This window comes from Ranitomeya imitator, chromosome 5 (assembly GCF_032444005.1).
Source record: "Ranitomeya imitator isolate aRanImi1 chromosome 5, aRanImi1.pri, whole genome shotgun sequence".
Classification (NCBI taxonomy): Eukaryota; Metazoa; Chordata; class Amphibia; order Anura; family Dendrobatidae; genus Ranitomeya; species Ranitomeya imitator.
In genome coordinates, this window is record NC_091286.1 from 21,323,832 (window position 1) to 21,342,511 (window position 18,680).

The 18,680-nt window shown below is 47.0% G+C and overlaps 1 protein-coding gene across 1 annotated transcript in view; it reads right to left on the reverse strand.

Annotated features, from left to right (window-relative positions):
• Window positions 1-17,247, reverse strand: part of GALNT14 (polypeptide N-acetylgalactosaminyltransferase 14) — a 473,304-nt gene extending 456,057 nt beyond the window's left edge. Inside the window, exon 1 of the mRNA XM_069768378.1 lies at window positions 16,974-17,247. Within this exon, the coding sequence (XP_069624479.1) occupies window positions 16,974-17,117 (144 nt within the window). The 5' untranslated portion in view covers window positions 17,118-17,247. The remainder of the gene's footprint in view (window positions 1-16,973) is intronic.
• Window positions 17,248-18,680: the final 1,433 nt, after the last annotated feature.

The window sequence follows — 18,680 nt, forward strand, 5'->3', positions numbered from 1 at the left end:
CCGCTCTCTTCCATTTCAGAACCACGTGGTCAGGATGTGAGGGGTCTGATTATTAGTCGGCAAGTGTGAAAAGGTGAAAACTTGACTAATTGGCACAACCATTTAAAAAAAAATACAAATTAAAAAATGGTTGCAATTTTTCTAAATTTTTGTGTTGCTCCATATTGCTATCTCTGTAACGTCCCATGGTCAAGTCTAATTGGTTTGTAACATATATTCAAAAAGAAAACGATCCCATTGACCAACCAATCATGACCGGATTAACTCAACTTGCTGAGTAGCCCCGAGACTAGAAGTTTTTATTTTGGTGCCCAACTTTTTGGAGTTTTTTTTCTATTGCCATCTATGGAGTTTGCTATCGACCAGCATATCATGGTCCTTCTGGTTCCGTAAGTCTATGCTGAAATAAAACCCTACTATATATCAGACAATCAGGACAAGACTAATTTTTCAAGCCACAAAGTCAATGAGATTGGAGATTTGCTTTTGTTCCTAACTTTTTGTGTCGCTCTCCACTTATTACGAGTCGTGGTCTACACGAAACATGGAAGCCGATGAGACTAGAATTTGAAATTTTTGCCTAATTTGGGGGTTGTTGCTGTTTATTTTCCTATTGCTAGGTCCATAATGGCCCGATGGGAAAATGACCACCTACATCTACCATTCGGGACTGCACTGATTGTATAAGCCAGGAAGCCAATGCGGCTCGAAAGCGAAACGATGCCCAACATTTTGGATTATTTTCTATAGGATATTAGCAGGTCCTTGGTTACCAATCTTTCTTAAAGAGGATCTGAGGTCAAATGTGGACAGTTTGTTTGCTTTTATTATATTCCCGCTGATCCCCTGAGTATTCCATTTTTTGTTTTTTTGAAAATCCGCCGTACGGTTCCAGATCTATGAGCATTTTTAATTGGAGTAAATTCTTATGGACCTTATTAAGGGGGTGTGGCTCACAGGGTAATTATACAAAGCAATCTTAAGACACGCCCTAGAGGATCCTCTGAGCCACGCCCCCATAGTAAAGACCATAAAAATTAGCACTAAAGTAAAAAAAAGACCATATCTCTGGAACTATATAGTGGATTTTAAAAAATAAAAAAAATCGGAATACTCGAGGGATGAGTGGGAATAAAATAACCATCTGATCTAGTGAGAGATCCTCTTTAACCCCTCTGTGACCTTAGACGTACTATCCCGTCGAGGTGCCCTGGGCTTATCTGACCCTGGACGGGATAGTACGTCATAGCCGATCGGCCGCGCTCACGGGGGGAGCGCGGCCGATCGCGGCCGGGTGTCAGCTGCTTATCGCAGCTGACATCCGGCACTATGTGCCAGGAGCGGTCACGGACCGCCCCCGGCACATTAACCCCTGGCACACCGCGATCAAAGATGATCGCGATGTGCCGGCGGTGCAGGGAAGCACCGCGCAGGGAGGGGGCTCCCTGCGGGCTTCCCTGAGACCCCCGGAGCAACGCGATGTGATCGCGTTGCTGCGAGGGTCTCACCTCCCTCCCTGCTCCCTCCAGCCCCGGATCCAAGATGGCCGCGGATCCGGGTCCTGCAGGGAGGGAGGTGGCTTCACAGAGCCTGCTCAGAGCAGGCACTGTGAAGCCTGCAGCGCTGCATGTCAGATCAGTGATCTGACAGAGTGCTGTGCAAACTGTCAGATCACTGATCTGTGATGTCCCCCCCTGGGACAAAGTAAAAAAGTTAAAAAAAAATTTTCCAAATGTGTAAAAAAAATTAAAAAAAATATTCCAAAATAATGAAAAAAATATATATATATTATTCCCATAAATACATTTCTTCATCTAAATAAAAAAAAAAAACCAATAAAAGTACACATATTTAGTATCGCCGCGTCCGTAACGACCCGACCTATAAAACTGTCCCACTAGTTAACCACTTCAGTAAACACCGTAAGAATAAAAAAAAAAAAACGAGGCAAAAAACAACGCTTTATTATCATACCGCCGAACAAAAAGTGGAATAACACGCGATCAAAAGGACAGATATAAATAACCATGGTACCGCTGAAAGCGTCATATTGTCCCGCAAAAAAAGAGCCGCCATACAGCATCATCAGCAAAAAAATAAAAAAGTTATAGTCCTGAGAATAAAGCGATGCAAAAATAATTATTTTTTCTGTAAAATAGTTTTTATCGTATAAAAGCGCCAAACCATAAAAAAATGATATAAATGAGGTATCGCTGTAATCGTACTGACCCGAAGAATGATTTATCAATTTTACCAAACGCGGAACGGTATAAACGCCTCCCCCAATAGAAATTCATGAATAGCTGGCTTTTGGTCATTCTTCCTCACAAAAATCGGAATAAAAAGCGATCAAAAAATGTCACGTGCCCAAAAATGTTTTCAATAAAAACGTCAACTCGTCCCGCAAAAAACAAGACCTCACATGACTCTGTGGACCAAAATATGGAAAAATTATAGCTCTCAAAATGTGGTATTGCAAAAAATATTTTTTGCAATAAAAAGGGTCTTTCAGTGTGTGACGGCTGCCAATCATAAAAATCCGCTAAAAAACTCGCTATAAAAGTAAATCAAACCCCCCTTCATCACCCCCTTAGTTAGGGAAAAATAAAAAAAAATGTATTTATTTCCATTTTCCCATTAGGGCTAGGGTTAGGGCTAGGGCTAGGGTTAGGGCTAGGGTTAAGGCTAGGGTTAGGGTTAGGGCTAGGGCTAGGGTTAGGGCTAGGGTTAGGGCTAGGGTTAGGGCTAGGGTTAGGGCTAGGGTTAGGGCTAGGGTTAGGGCTAGGGTTAGGGCTAGGGTTAGGGCTAGGGTTAGGGCTAGGGTTAGGTCTAGGGTTAGGGCTAGGGTTAGGGTTAGGGTTGGGGCTACAGTTAGGGTTGGGGCTAAAGTTAGGGTTAGGGTTTAGATTACATTTACAGTTGGGAATAGGGTTGGGATTAGGGTTAGGGGTGTGTCAGGGTTAGAGGTGTGGTTAGGGTTACCGTTGGAATTAGGGTTAGGGGTGTGTTTAGATTAGGGTTTCAGTTATAATTGGGGGGTTTCCACTGTTTCGGCACATCAGGGGCTCTCCAAACACGACATGGCGTCCGATCTCAATTCCAGCCAATTCTGCGTTGAAAAAGTAAAACAGTGCTCCTTCCCTTCCGAGCTCTCCTGTGTGCCCAAACAGGGGTTTACCCCAACATATGGGGTATCAGCGTACTCAGGACAAATTGGACAACAACTTTTGTGGACCAATTTCTCCTGTTACCCTTGGGAAAATACAAAACTGGGGGCTAAAAAATAATTTTTGTGGGAAAACAAAAAGATTTTTTATTTTCACGGCTCTGCGTTATAAACTGTAGTGAAACACTTGGGGGTTCAAAGTTCTCACAACACATCTAGATAAGTTCATTGAGGGGTCTAGTTTCCAATATGGGGTCACTTGTGGGGGGTTTCTACTGTTTAGGTACATTAGGGGCTCTGCAAACGCAATGTGACGCCTGCAGACCAATCCATCTAAGTCTGCATTCCAAATGATGCTCCTTCCCTTCCGAGCCCTCCCATGCGCCCAAACGGTGGTTCCCCCCACATATCGGGTATCAGCGTACTCAGGACAAATTGGACAACAACATTTAGGGTCCAATTTCTCCTGCTAACCTTGGAAAAATACAAAACTGGGGGCTAAAATATAATTTTTGTGGAAAAAAAAATATTTTTTATTTGCATGGCTCTGCGTTATAAACTGTAGTGAAATACTTGGGGGTTCAAAGCTCTCACAACACATCAAGATGAGTTCCTTAGGGGGTCTACTTTCCAAAATGGTGTCACTTGTGGGGGGTTTCTACTGTTTAGGTACATTAGGGGCTCTGCAAACGCAATGTGACGCCTGCAGACCATTCCATCTAAGTCTGCATTCCAAATGGCGCTCCTTCCCTTCCGAACCCTCCCATGCGCCAAAACGGTGGTTCCCCCCCACATATGGGGTATCAGCGTACTCAGGACAAATTGGACAACAACTTTTGGGGTCCAATTTCTCCTGTTACCCTAGGGAAAATACAAAACTGGGGGCTAAAAAATAATTTTTGTGGGAAAAAAATTTTGTTTTATTTTTATGGCTCTGCATTATAAACTTCTGTGAAGCCCTTGGTGGGTCAAAGTGCTCACCACACATCCAGATAAGTTCCTTAGGGGGTCTACTTTCCAAAATGGTGTCACTTGTGGGGGGTTTCAATGTTTAGGCACATCAGTGGCTCTCCAAACGCAACATGGCGTCCCATCTCAATTTCTGTCAATTTTGCATTGAAAAGTCAAACTGCGCTCCTTCCCTTCCGAGCTCTCCCATGCGCCCAAACAGTGGTTTACTGCCACATATGGGGTATCAGCGTACTCGGGACAAATTGGACAACAACTTTTGAGGTCCAATTTCTTCTCTTACCCTTGGAAAAATAAAAAATTGGGGGCAAAAATATAATTTTTGTGAAAAAATATGATTTTTTATTTTTACGGTTCTGCATTATAAACTTCTGTGAAGCACTTGGTGGGTCAAAGTGCTCACCACACATCCAGATAAGTTCCTTAGGGGGTCTACTTTCCAAAATGGTGTCACTTGTGGGGGGTTTCAATGTTTAGGCACATCAGTGGCTCTCCAAACGCAACATGGCGTCCCATCTCAATTCCTGTCAATTTTGCATTGAAAAGTCAAATAGCGCTCCTTCCCTTCCGAGCTCTCCCATGCGCCCAAACAGTGGTTTACTGCCACATATGGGGTATCAGCGTACTCAGGACAAATTGGACAACAACTTTTTGGGTCCAATTTCTCCTGTTACCCTTGGTAAAATAAAACAAATTGGAGCGGAAGTAAATTTTTTGTGTAAAAAAGTTAAATGTTCATTTTTATTTAAACATTCCAAAAATTCCTATTAAACACCTGAAGGGTTAATAAACTTCTTGAATGTGGTTTTGAGCACCTTGAGGGGTGCAGTTTTTGGAATGGTGTCACACTTGGGCATTTTCTATCATATAGACCCCTCAAAATGACTTCAAATGAGACGTGGTCCCTAAAAAAAAATGGTGTTGTAAAAATGAGAAATTGCTGGTCAACTTTTAACCCTTATAACTCCCTAACAAAAAAAAAAATTGGTTCCAAAATTATGCTGATGTAAAGGAGACATGTGGGAAATGTTACTTATTAAGTATTTTGTGTGACATATCTCTGTGATTTAATTGCATAAAAATTCAAAGTTTGAAAATTGCGAAATTTTCAAAATTTTCGCCAAATTTCCGTTTTTTTCACAAATAAACGCAGGTACTATCAAAGAAATTTTACCACTATCATGAAGTACAATATGTCACGAGAAAACAATGTCAGAATCACCAGGATCCGTTGAAGCGTTTCGGAGTTATAACCTCATAAAGGGACAGTGGTCAGAATTGTAAAAATTGGCCTGGTCATTGACGTGCAAACAACCCTTGGGAGTAAAGGGGTTAAACACATCTCTAAAGTGTTAACACGGGTATTACCACTGGCCAATAATGACACCTATAATTTAATAATATTGCCTACACAAATGGACATATGTGTAAACAGGGGACAGAGAACATCACTCCAAGGATACGGAAATCATACTCAAGACCTTGTAATCTGAAGATCAATGAAATGGCGGACACTTAAAGTGAACCTGCCAGCTGATTCCCGCTACCCATTGGCCCCCCGAGATGTGATCATGGATGACAACGGGTTGCAATGGCCGTCATCTTACTACTGCGATTACCCCCTGCCTAAGGTATGTGTAATAGAAAGTCGGTCAGTATTTTGATGACAAATATAATACACTGCAGTACAGAAGTAGTGCGGGGCATTATAAGAGGGATCCGGCTTAATGAACTTCAAGTTCCCTAGTGAGACAAATTTAAAAAGTTAATATATATATATATATATATATATATATATATATATATATATATATATATATATATATATATATATATATATTAACTTTTTTTATTTCAATAATATTTATTAAAGTGAAATTTTCCATAAAAAGGGGGAAAAAGGCGACAAATATGCATTATGGGAAATGCAAAGGAAGTTATATGATACAAATGAAGTTATATGAAAAAATGTATTTTACATTATAAATTCTTTGCAATATAAATATACAAAAAGAAAAACAAAATACGCACCTCACTGGTATCAACGCGTCCGTAATTACTCGAACTATCCAATTGCCATTAACATTCTTTTAACCAGTAAAAAAAAAAAACCAGGCCAGAATTGGAGCAATTTCTTGCTCAACCTCTCAAAAAACGGAATAAAAAAGGTGATGAAAAAAAATCTTATGCACCACAAAATGGCACATAGAAACTAAAATTTGTTCTTTCAAACAGAATCCCTAACATAAGTCTGAACGCAGAAAAATTAAAATGTTATGAGTCTCTGCACTAGTTTAAAAAAAATTCCTGTTCCAAATAAATGTAATAAGAAGTGATCAAATCTTCATATATACCCCAAAATGTAGGGGCAAACGAAAAACAGGCAAAAAAAAAAAAAAAAAAAAAAATCGCAAAAAAATTGACAAAAAAAAAAAAGGAGAAAATGAATCGGGGCCCTTTGTGTGGTCAATATGAGCTGCTTTTTACAGGCCATTCAAGAAAATATTGGACTGGTTGCAGAAGAGACCTCACAAGTTCTACCAAGTACTTATTAGTCCCAGTACAACAGCCCGAGAGGTGAGGAGGAGTCCCAGAAAAGTAAGCGCGCGGTCACTGAGCATTATGCCGCCATATAAATCACACAAAACGTGGACGGTTGATGAAAATCTGGTGCGTTGTGTTTTTTATTCACACCCCCATGTCAAAACTTTTTTTGTTTTTCCAACTTCCTTTTTTGTTATCTTGAGCTGAATTTGACAAAAATGAATTTATTTTATTTTTATTTTTTTTTAGTCGCTACTGATTTTATTTCACCAGAGATGCAATTATGCTGCAAGTGGCAGAATATTACGTAAAGCGTGATAAGACGTCTGCGGAAGAGCAGATTAAGTGCCGCGTGGATGTGATTTTCCAGGTGGGAACAACATGAAAGCGACGAGAGATCACATGGAGAAGAGATGCTTTCGTTTCACTCCTCTTTTATTCTCGCTTCTGTAAGTGCAGAATATAAAAATATCCAAACCTCCTTCAGCTAAAAGCAAAACTATCCCCCGAAATGACTCTCTCTTCTTACTTTATTTTATTTTTTTCTCTATTCGGAATATTTCCTTTGCATAAAAGCAGCTATAAACGGGAAACTGGAAATGAATTATTTAGTAGTATTTCCACTTATTTTATAAATATACAGTAAAACAGACGCAAAATAGTAAATTCCGTCTCTGCATCGTTTTGAAAATTTCTGTGAAAAAAAAACAGGATTGACATAATGGAGACCACAAAAATTAGACTCTGGTGCCAAACTGAACATATCTGGTGCTCATCTGGGAAAGCAGATCTAGGACTGCCAGTCTATGGTGCCACAACGAAGACATTCTTACAAAACTGGTGACAGATTAATAAAGTCTTATGACAGAAATTATTATTTATCAGGATTTAAAGAGTATTTGTCACAAGTTTAAAAGTCACCAGTTTTCCCTATCATTTTATTCCTTCCCCATCCCTGAGTACATCGCTTTTTGTTTTTTTCAAATCCGCCATATGGTTCCAGAGATGTGGGTCTTTTTGTTTAGTGATAGTTTTATGGCGCGTCCTAAAAAGGGCGTGGCTTGCAGAGAAGCATAAGGATACGCCCCAGAGGAACTTGTGAGCCACACCTCCTCGCTAAAGACTATAAGAATGAGAACTAAACCTTCCACCTTGGCTGATACTAGGGATGCAGGCCTCTCATATGATGAGAGGTTTGGAAAAGTTGGGCTTATTTAGGTTAGAAAAACAAAGGCCTCAGAGCAGAGGCGATCTCATTTATATGTATAAATATGTGTGCTCAGTACAGAGGACGGCTCATGACTTATTCCTTCCAAGGACCGTACTAAAGGACCAGGGGGTACTCATTACGGGTGGAAGAAAGGCGATTCCAGGTGCAAAGAAGGACAACACTGTGGATTACACATAATTAAGTGACAAAAACATACAATTGGCGGAGAACGGTTGAGCTTGATGGACAGGTCTTTTTTCAACCTACGTAACTGTGCAAACAGAAAGGCTCATATCTCTTGAACCGTTTGGCAGATTTGAAAAAAACAAAAATGTTTATACTCAGGGGAGCAACAGGAATGAAATAAGAGCAAAAACTGGACGGTTTTGAATTTGTGGCAAATCCCCTTTAAATACCAATAAATATTACGAGTTTTGTGAGGATCTCATTATTACACTCGGCGCCATAGATTGCCACTCCTATTTTTTTGTTGGCCGAGAACCAGATACATTCAGTTTGGCACCAGAATCTAATTTTTCTGGTATCCATTATGTTAATCTTTTTTTTTTTTCTAAACAAAAAAAAAAAATTCTCAAATTTCGTAAGCAATGCAGGCTCGGAATAAACTAAGACGTGGAATTAACTATTTGGGTGTTTTATTGCATATTTATAAAATAAATGGAAATGCTACTAAATAATTCATTTTCGTTTTTCCATTTATAGCTGCTTTTATGCAATGCAATTATTGATGAAAAATAGACGGAAAAAAAAGAGAAAGTCTATTTGGGAAATAGTCTTGCATTTAGCTGAATGATTGCCAGAAGCGGGCGATAAGGCAAACTCCAAAGCTCATGATAACTGAACACAAAGCTTAGTGAAGACTCAGATACCTACACCTGTCTTAAAAGGTTTAGGGTGATGATGTCACAGAAGTTTCCCCGGGCTCCCTAAAAAAAAAAATGGTGTTGACCACAGCACGAGGCGGTGGAAATAGCGGAAGGGGTCAAAGCCCGGCCCTGGAGTCGAGACAGGAGAGTAACACCTTGTATTATCTAATGCCAAGTCCAGATTGGAGATCATATCTGGAACCAAGATTAATGTTGAAATCTTATATATTGAGTCAAGCTTCATGAAGAAACCTGCTATATCTGGTGCCGATGAATATGAAGACCATATTTAAAGCCAAGCCCAACGATGAAATCCTTAGATACTGAATGACAAGCAATGAAACCCAATATAGCTGGTGCCAAATGAAAGCCTTGCAAATTTGGTGTCAAGTCCAAACTAAAGATCATACATTACGGGTGGAAGAAAGGCGATTCCAGGTGCAAAGAAGGACAACACTGTGGATTACACATATCCCTTGTAGATTGTGAGCCCTTGCGGGCAGGGTCCTCTCTCCTCCTGTACCAGTTGTGACTTGTATTTTTCAAGATTATTGTACTTGTTTTATTATGTATACCCCTCCTCACATGTAAAGCGCCATGGAATAAATGGCGCTATAATAATAAATAATAATAATAATAATAATACATGGCACCAAGCCTAATGATGAAATCCTTAGATATTTAGACGAGCTTAATGATGAAACCCATTATATCCAGGACCAAGACTAACAATGAAATCCTTTAGATACTGAAGGCCGAGTCTAATAATGAAACCCAATATAGCTGGTGCCATGTCTTCAAATGAAAGACTTGTATATTTGGCGTGAAGTCCAAATTGAAGATGATATCTGGTACCAAGTCTAAAGTAGAAATCCTTAGATACTGAGTCGAGATTAAATATGAAATCCTTAGATACTGAGTCGAGATTAAATATGAAATCCTTAGATACTGAGTCGAGATTAAAGATGAAATCCTGAGATATTGAGTTGAGATTAATGACGAAACCCACCATATGTGGTGCCAAGTCTAATTTGAAGACCAAATCTGACGCCAAGCAGAAGGGTTATGGCAGCAAGGTGATATCTAGGACCTGCTCACAATTGGAACCAAATCTGGTCCAAACCCAAAATGAGGACCTCACTGTCCATCACTTGAGATGACCTAACAGACGCCAAGTTTTCTTTAAATATCCATATAGATATTACGAGAGATTTGTCAAGTTGCCGAAGACCCGATAGATATGGGTAGAAGAGATGATTCCTAGATTGGTGCCAGGACTGATGATCTCAAGGATTAATGATCTGCTGATCCGGACCCTAGGTGTATCAGGTGGGCTTCCGTATCTCTGTGGGATACATTGTAACTTGATGAACTTTACACCGTTATTACTGGAGGGTTTTATTGGCCGGAGATTCGGCATCACTCATCATCTTGACAGCACTTCCCTATAGTCCTCTTAACGTTGAGTAACTGCCTGCGCTCGCTAATCACCGACGAAGCCAAATCAGAGGGAGGAAGCCGGCGGATAATGAGAGTTATCCTTCTACTATCAGACAATGACCCCCACTGCCGCCGTCCTCCCGATCACATCCCGCCCTCTGATCGCGGGCAACCTGCAAAACACGTTCACTCAGCGAGCGCGATCGTCTGGTGTTGGCTTAATAAACCTCCTAATTATACCGCGGAGATGGGGAAGAGGCGGCATCGGCTTCCATGAGCAATTTCAGGGGACCCGGCCAAATGTACATTATTCATCAATTCAGAACCTGCATCCAAGATCAGTCGCTGTTAACTCCTTCACCGCTGCGCAGCCCTGAGCAGAGAGCAGGAATGACTGCTGATGCATATAATGGGGTCCACAACCCCCCAAAAAAAGGATTAGTCAGCTCGGGTCACTGCCACCATGATGTCACCACGGCAGCAGAAAAGTAAAGGATCCAATCAAAAGTGACACTTACTCAAGGTTTTAAAAGGTAGAACGCATAAGAAAAAGTATGTACACCCCTTAGTTTAGCCACTGGCGACGACAGTTAAGTATACCGCCATATAGTGCAGTCACTGACATTAGCGATTAAAGGGGTCAGTGTACGAAGCATTCCCATCACTGACATTTATGGCAAATTCTGGTAAAAGAAACAGGATATATAAACAACAGGGAGATGAAACGCGTCGTGCAGAAACCGTATATTGTCAGTGGTGGCACCGGCTCAAATACCTGGACGGGGAACACCATGGAGGGGGTCACCAATACTGCCCCATCATTGGACTCTGGGCAGGACAAACGCATTTCACCAGGTCACATTCTGATGGCCGAGCCATAATACAGCGATATTTGCAGGGTTTGGTCAGAGGAACAAATTAGGGATCAGTTGGGGCATTTCATTCTGTATGTACTGAGAGAAGATCCACAATCCCATCATGCACTGCAAATCATGGGATCCAACTCCAGCCCAGGGATCTGCGCAGGGGGACGCAGCCCGCAGGTAGCGCGCAGGGGGACGCAGCCCCCAGGGATCGCGCAGGGGTACATGGCCCGCAGGGAGCGCACAGGGGGACGCTGACACTCGGGGTACAGGATGATGACCCTGACACTCGGGGTACAGGATAATGACACTGACACTCGGGGTACAGGATAATGACACTGACACTCGGGGTACAGGATAATGGCACTGACACTCGGGGTACAGGATAATGACGCTGACACTCGGGGTACAGGATAATGACGCTGACACTCGGGGTACAGGATAATGACACTGACACTCGGGGTACAGGATAATGACACTGACACTCGAGGTACAGGATAATGACACTGACACTCGGGGTACAGGATAATGACGCTGACACTCGGGGTACAGGATAATGACACTGACACTCGGGGTACAGGATAATGACACTGACACTCGAGGTACAGGATAATGACACTGACACTCGGGGTACAGAATAATGACACTGACAATCGAGGTACAGGATAATGACACTGACACTCGGGGTACAGGATAATGGCACTGACACTCGGGGTACAGGATAATGACACTGACACTGGGGGTACAGGATAATGACACTGACACTCGGGGTACAGGATAATGACGCTGACACTCGGGGTACAGAATAATGACGCTGACACTCGGGGTACAGAATAATGACCCTGACACTCGGGGTACAGGATAATGACACTGACACTCGGGGTACAGGATAATGACGCTGACACTCGGGGTACAGGATAATGACACTGACACTCGGGGTACAGGATAATGACGCTGACACTGGGGGTACAGGATAATGACGCTGACACTCGGGGTACAGGATAATGACACTGACAATCGAGGTACAGGATAATGACACTGACACTGGGGGTACAGGATAATGACACTGACACTCGGGGTACAGGATAATGACGCTGACACTCGGGGTACAGAATAATGACGCTGACACTCGGGGTACAGGATAATGACACTGACACTGGGGGTACAGGATAATGACGCTGACACTGGGGTACAGGATAATGACGCTGACACTGGGGGTACAGGATAATGGCACTGACACTCGGGGTACAGGATAATGACACTGACACTGGGGTACAGGATAATGACACTGACACTGGGGGTACAGGATAATGACGCTGACACTCGGGGTACAGGATAATGACACTGACAATCGAGGTACAGGATAATGACACTGACACTGGGGGTACAGGATAATGACGCTGACACTGGGGTACAGGATAATGACACTGACACTCGGGGTACAGGATAATGACACTGACACTGGGGTACAGGATAATGACGCTGACACTGGGGGTACAGGATAATGGCACTGACACTCGGGGTACAGGATAATGACACTGACACTGGGGTACAGGATAATGACACTGACACTGGGGGTACAGGATAATGACGCTGACACTCGGGGTACAGGATAATGACACTGACAATCGAGGTACAGGATAATGACACTGACACTGGGGGTACAGGATAATGACGCTGACACTGGGGTACAGGATAATGACACTGACACTCGGGGTACAGGATAATGACACTGACAATCGAGGTACAGGATAATGACACTGACACTGGGGGTACAGGATAATGACGCTGACACTGGGGTACAGGATAATGACGCTGACACTCGGGGTACAGGATAATGACACTGACACTCGGGGTACAGGATAATGACACTGACAATAGAGGTACAGGATAATGACACTGACACTGGGGGTACAGGATAATGACGCTGACACTCGGGGTACAGGATAATGACACTGACACTCGGGGTACAGGATAATGACACTGACAATAGAGGTACAGGATAATGACACTGACACTGGGGGTACAGGATAATGACGCTGACACTCGGGGTACAGGATAATGACACTGACAATAGAGGTACAGGATAATGACACTGACACTGGGGTACAGGATAATGACACTGACACTCGGGGTACAGAATAATGACGCTGACACTGGGGGTACAGGATAATGACACTGACACTCGGGGTACAGGATAATGACACTGACACTGGGGTACAGGATAATGACACTGACACTGGGGTACAGGATAATGACACTGACACTCGGGGTACAGAATAATGACGCTGACACTGGGGGTACAGGATAATGACACTGTCACTGGGGGTACAGGATAATGACACTGACACTCGGGGTACAGGATAATGACGCTGACACTGGGGGTACAGGATAATGACACTGACACTCGGGGAACAGGATAATGACACTGACACTCGGGGTACAGGATAATGACACTGACACTCGGGGTACAGGATAATGACGCTGACACTCGGGGTACAGGATAATGGCACTGACACTGGGGGTACAGGATAATGACACTGACACTCGGGGTACAGGATAATGACACTGACACTCGGGGTACAGGATAATGACACTGACACTGGGGGTACAGGATAATGACACTGACACTCGGGGTACAGGATGATGACACTGACACTCGGGGTACAGGATAATGACACTGACACTCGGGGTACAGGATGATGACACTGACACTCGGGGTACGGGATAATGACACTGACACTCGGGGTACAGGATAATGACGCTGACACTCGGGGTACAGGATGATGACACTGACACTCGGGGTACAGGATAATGACACTGACACTCGGGGTACAGGATGACACTGGGGGTCCCCTCCTATAACAGGAGCAGGTGAGCCCCCCGGACACAGATTCGGGGTCCCCTCCTATAAGAGGAGTAGGTGAGCCCCCCGGACACACAGATTCGTGGTCCCCTCCTATAACAGGAGTAGGTGAGCCCCCCGGACACACAGATTCGGGGTCCCCTCCTATAACAGGAGTAGGTGAGCCCCCCGGACACACAGATTCGGGGTCCCCTCCTATAACAGGAGTAGGTGAGCCCCCCGGACACACAGATTCGGGGTCCCCTCCTATAAGAGGAGCAGGTGAGCCCCCCGGACACACAGATTCGGGGTCCCCTCCTATAACCGGAGCAGGTGAGCCCCCCGGACACACAGATTCGGGGTCCCCTCCTATAACAGGAGCAGGTGAGCCCCCCGGACACACAGATTCGGGGTCCCCTCCTATAACAGGAGCAGGTGAGCCCCCCGGACACACAGATTCGGGGTCCCCTCCTATAACCGGAGCAGGTGAGCCCCCCGGACACACAGATTCGGGGTCCCCTCCTATAAGAGGAGCAGGTGAGCCCCCCGGACACACAGATTCGGGGTCCCCTCCTATAACCGGAGCAGGTGAGCCCCCCGGACACACAGATTCGGGGTCCCCTCCTATAACCGGAGCAGGTGAGCCCCCCGGACACACAGATTCGGGGTCCCCTCCTATAACCGGAGCAGGTGAGCCCCCCGGACACACAGATTCGGGGTCCCCTCCTATAAGAGGAGCAGGTGAGCCCCCCGGACACACAGATTCGGGGTCCCCTCCTATAACCGGAGCAGGTGAGCCCCCCGGACACACAGATTCGGGGTCCCCTCTTATAACCGGAGCAGGTGAGCCCCCCGGACACACAGATTCGGGGTCCCCTCCTATAAGAGGAGCAGGTGAGCCCCCCGGACACACAGATTCGGGGTCCCCTCCTATAACCGGAGCAGGTGAGCCCCCCGGACACACAGATTCGGGGTCCCCTCCTATAACCGGAGCAGGTGAGCCCCCCGGATACACAGATTCGGGGTGCCCTCCTATAACCGGAGCAGGTGAGCCCCCCGGACACACAGATTCGGGGTCCCCTCCTATAACCGGAGCAGGTGAGCCCCCCGGACACACAGATTCGGGGTCCCCTCCTATAACCGGAGCAGGTGAGCCCCCCGGACACACAGATTCGGGGTCCCCTCCTATAACCGGAGCAGGTGAGCCCCCCGGACACACAGATTCGGGGTCCCCTCCTATAACCGGAGCAGGTGAGCCCCCCGGACACACAGATTCGGGGTGCCCTCCTATAACAGGAGTAGGTGAGCCCCCCGGATACACAGATTCGGGGTGCCCTCCTATAACCGGAGCAGGTGAGCCCCCCGGACACACAGATTCGGGGTCCCCTCCTATAACCGGAGCAGGTGAGCCCCCCGGACACACAGATTCGGGGTCCCCTCCTATAACCGGAGCAGGTGAGCCCCCCGGACACACAGATTCGGGGTCCCCTCTTATAACCGGAGCAGGTGAGCCCCCCGGACACACAGATTCGGGGTCCCCTCCTATAAGAGGAGCAGGTGAGCCCCCCGGACACACAGATTCGGGGTCCCCTCCTATAACCGGAGCAGGTGAGCCCCCCGGACACACAGATTCGGGGTCCCCTCCTATAACCGGAGCAGGTGAGCCCCCCGGATACACAGATTCGGGGTGCCCTCCTATAACCGGAGCAGGTGAGCCCCCCGGACACACAGATTCGGGGTCCCCTCCTATAACCGGAGCAGGTGAGCCCCCCGGACACACAGATTCGGGGTCCCCTCCTATAACCGGAGCAGGTGAGCCCCCCGGACACACAGATTCGGGGTCCCCTCCTATAACCGGAGCAGGTGAGCCCCCCGGACACACAGATTCGGGGTCCCCTCCTATAACCGGAGCAGGTGAGCCCCCCGGACACACAGATTCGGGGTGCCCTCCTATAACAGGAGTAGGTGAGCCCCCCGGATACACAGATTCGGGGTGCCCTCCTATAACCGGAGCAGGTGAGCCCCCCGGACACACAGATTCGGGGTCCCCTCCTATAACCGGAGCAGGTGAGCCCCCCGGACACACAGATTCGGGGTGCCCTCCTATAACCGGAGCAGGTGAGCCCCCCGGACACACAGATTCGGGGTCCCCTCCTATAACCGGAGCAGGTGAGCCCCCCGGACACACAGATTCGGGGTCCCCTCTTATAACCGGAGCAGGTGAGCCCCCCGGACACACAGATTCGGGGTCCCCTCCTATAAGAGGAGCAGGTGAGCCCCCCGGACACACAGATTCGGGGTCCCCTCCTATAACCGGAGCAGGTGAGCCCCCCGGACACACAGATTCGGGGTCCCCTCCTATAACCGGAGCAGGTGAGCCCCCCGGATACACAGATTCGGGGTGCCCTCCTATAACCGGAGCAGGTGAGCCCCCCGGACACACAGATTCGGGGTCCCCTCCTATAACCGGAGCAGGTGAGCCCCCCGGACACACAGATTCGGGGTCCCCTCCTATAACCGGAGCAGGTGAGCCCCCCGGACACACAGATTCGGGGTCCCCTCCTATAACCGGAGCAGGTGAGCCCCCCGGACACACAGATTCGGGGTCCCCTCCTATAACCGGAGCAGGTGAGCCCCCCGGACACACAGATTCGGGGTGCCCTCCTATAACAGGAGTAGGTGAGCCCCCCGGATACACAGATTCGGGGTGCCCTCCTATAACCGGAGCAGGTGAGCCCCCCGGACACACAGATTCGGGGTCCCCTCCTATAACCGGAGCAGGTGAGCCCCCCGGACACACAGATTCGGGGTCCCCTCCTATAACCGGAGCAGGTGAGCCCCCCGGACACACAGATTCGGGGTCCCCTCCTATAACCGGAGCAGGTGAGCCCCCCGGACACACACTGGGGGTCCCGGGTGTCTCCCACGTGCTGCTCGGTCACAGGAGGAACTTTCCCGGTCTCCGGTGCCGGCGGAGGAGGTGATATCCCCGGGTATGGCGGGCGCAGCAGCCCCCGGACTTTGTGGGATTAGTGGGGTCGGCTCTTACCTTCGTCTGCTCCCCCTCGGCTTCATCTTCTGCCTCTAACTTCCGTCTGCCCCCCAGGAGGAAGATGAGGATGGCGATCCACACCAGTCCGATGAGAGTCAGGAGCAGCCTGCGCGCCGTGCGCCTCATAGTCTGGGGGGTCATAGGAGCTGCAGCCGCTGCCCCGGAGCCACAGTCCTCCGCATGTGTCCTGTGCACTGTCCGCCGCCGGCCGCGCTCTGCTCTGCGAGGTCTCCACCGGCGGAGCCCGGACACCGGAGCAGCAGCGATGCGATCCCGCGCTCAGCACCGGAGACAGCGGCGGAGGGAGAGAAGAGAGGAGCAGCGCGCCCCCTGCTGGCCGACACCTGGCGCTGCAGGACGGACGGACGGCCCTCTGTACACCTGCCCAGGTGAGCGCCGGCCGGGGGCAGAGGCGACATTTACTGCCGGAGGTGAGCGCCGGCCGGGGGCAGAGGCGACATTTACTGCCGGAGGTGAGCGCCGGCCGGGGGCAGAGGCGACATTTACTGCCGGAGGTGAACGGGCGCATCCGAGGAGAGAGAGCTGGAAAATGAAAAAAAAAAAAAACTCCAAGTGCAGTGAAATGGTTAAAAAAAACGCATTTCCGCCCAATGTGTATGTGCGGTAAAATGACGTGACGACACGATTCTCCTCATCAGTATGACCACAGCGATACCGAACATAAGGTTTTTTTTTTTTTTTTTTTACTATTTTTAATTGTTTTAAAAATATTCAGAAATGTGTAAAAAATAAAATTATCTTTCTGCCTCCATTTTCCTAGACCCATGACTTAGTTCTTATTTTTCTTTCTTTTTTCCATGGTGAGAGGAGTTTTTTCTTGATATCACTGTGGGGCACATACAACGTTTTTCGTTCGCATTTTTTGCTGCGATGACTTAAAAAACTAAATTCTGGTGTCTGGATTTTTTTTTTCTTTTATACAGCGTTTACTGATTGGGTTAATTTTATATTTTGATAAATCAAATATTTATGGATGCTGAGTTATTAATTTTTTCTCTGTAATATTTAAATGTTTTTATTTGTATCCTCGGAAAAGACGGCAATTCACATTTTTATCATTTATCATTTATTATTAATTATTATTTTTTGTATTATTTTAATGTTTAATTTTATTATTAATTTCTTTTCACTTTTTTCCTAGCGCCCTTAGAGGACTTGAACCTGCGATAATGTAATTACGTCTTCTATGTACAGCAATACCGTGATACTGTTGTATATAGTAATGGCTGGCTCCTCCAATGCCCGGTTTGTCGCTCCTCCAATGCCCGGTTGGTCGCTCCTCCGATGCCCGGTTGGTCGCTCCACCGATGCCCGGTTGGTCTTTCCTCCGATGCCCGGTTGGTCGCTCCACCGATGCCCGGTTGGTCTTTCCTCCGATGCCCGGTTGGTCGCTCCACCGATGCCCGGTTGGTCTTTCCTCTGATGCCCGGTTGGTCGCTGCTCCGATGCCCGGTTGGTCTTTCCTCCGATGCCCGGTTGGTCGCTCCACCGATGCCCGGTTGGTCGCTCCACCGATGCCCGGTTGGTCGCTCCACCGATGCCCGGTTGGTCTTTCCTCCGATGCCCGGTTGGTCGCTCCACCGATGCCCGGTTGGTCTTTCCTCCGATGCCCGGTTGGTCGCTCCACCGATGCCCGGTTGGTCTTTCCTCTGATGCCCGGTTGGTCGCTGCTCCGATGCCCGG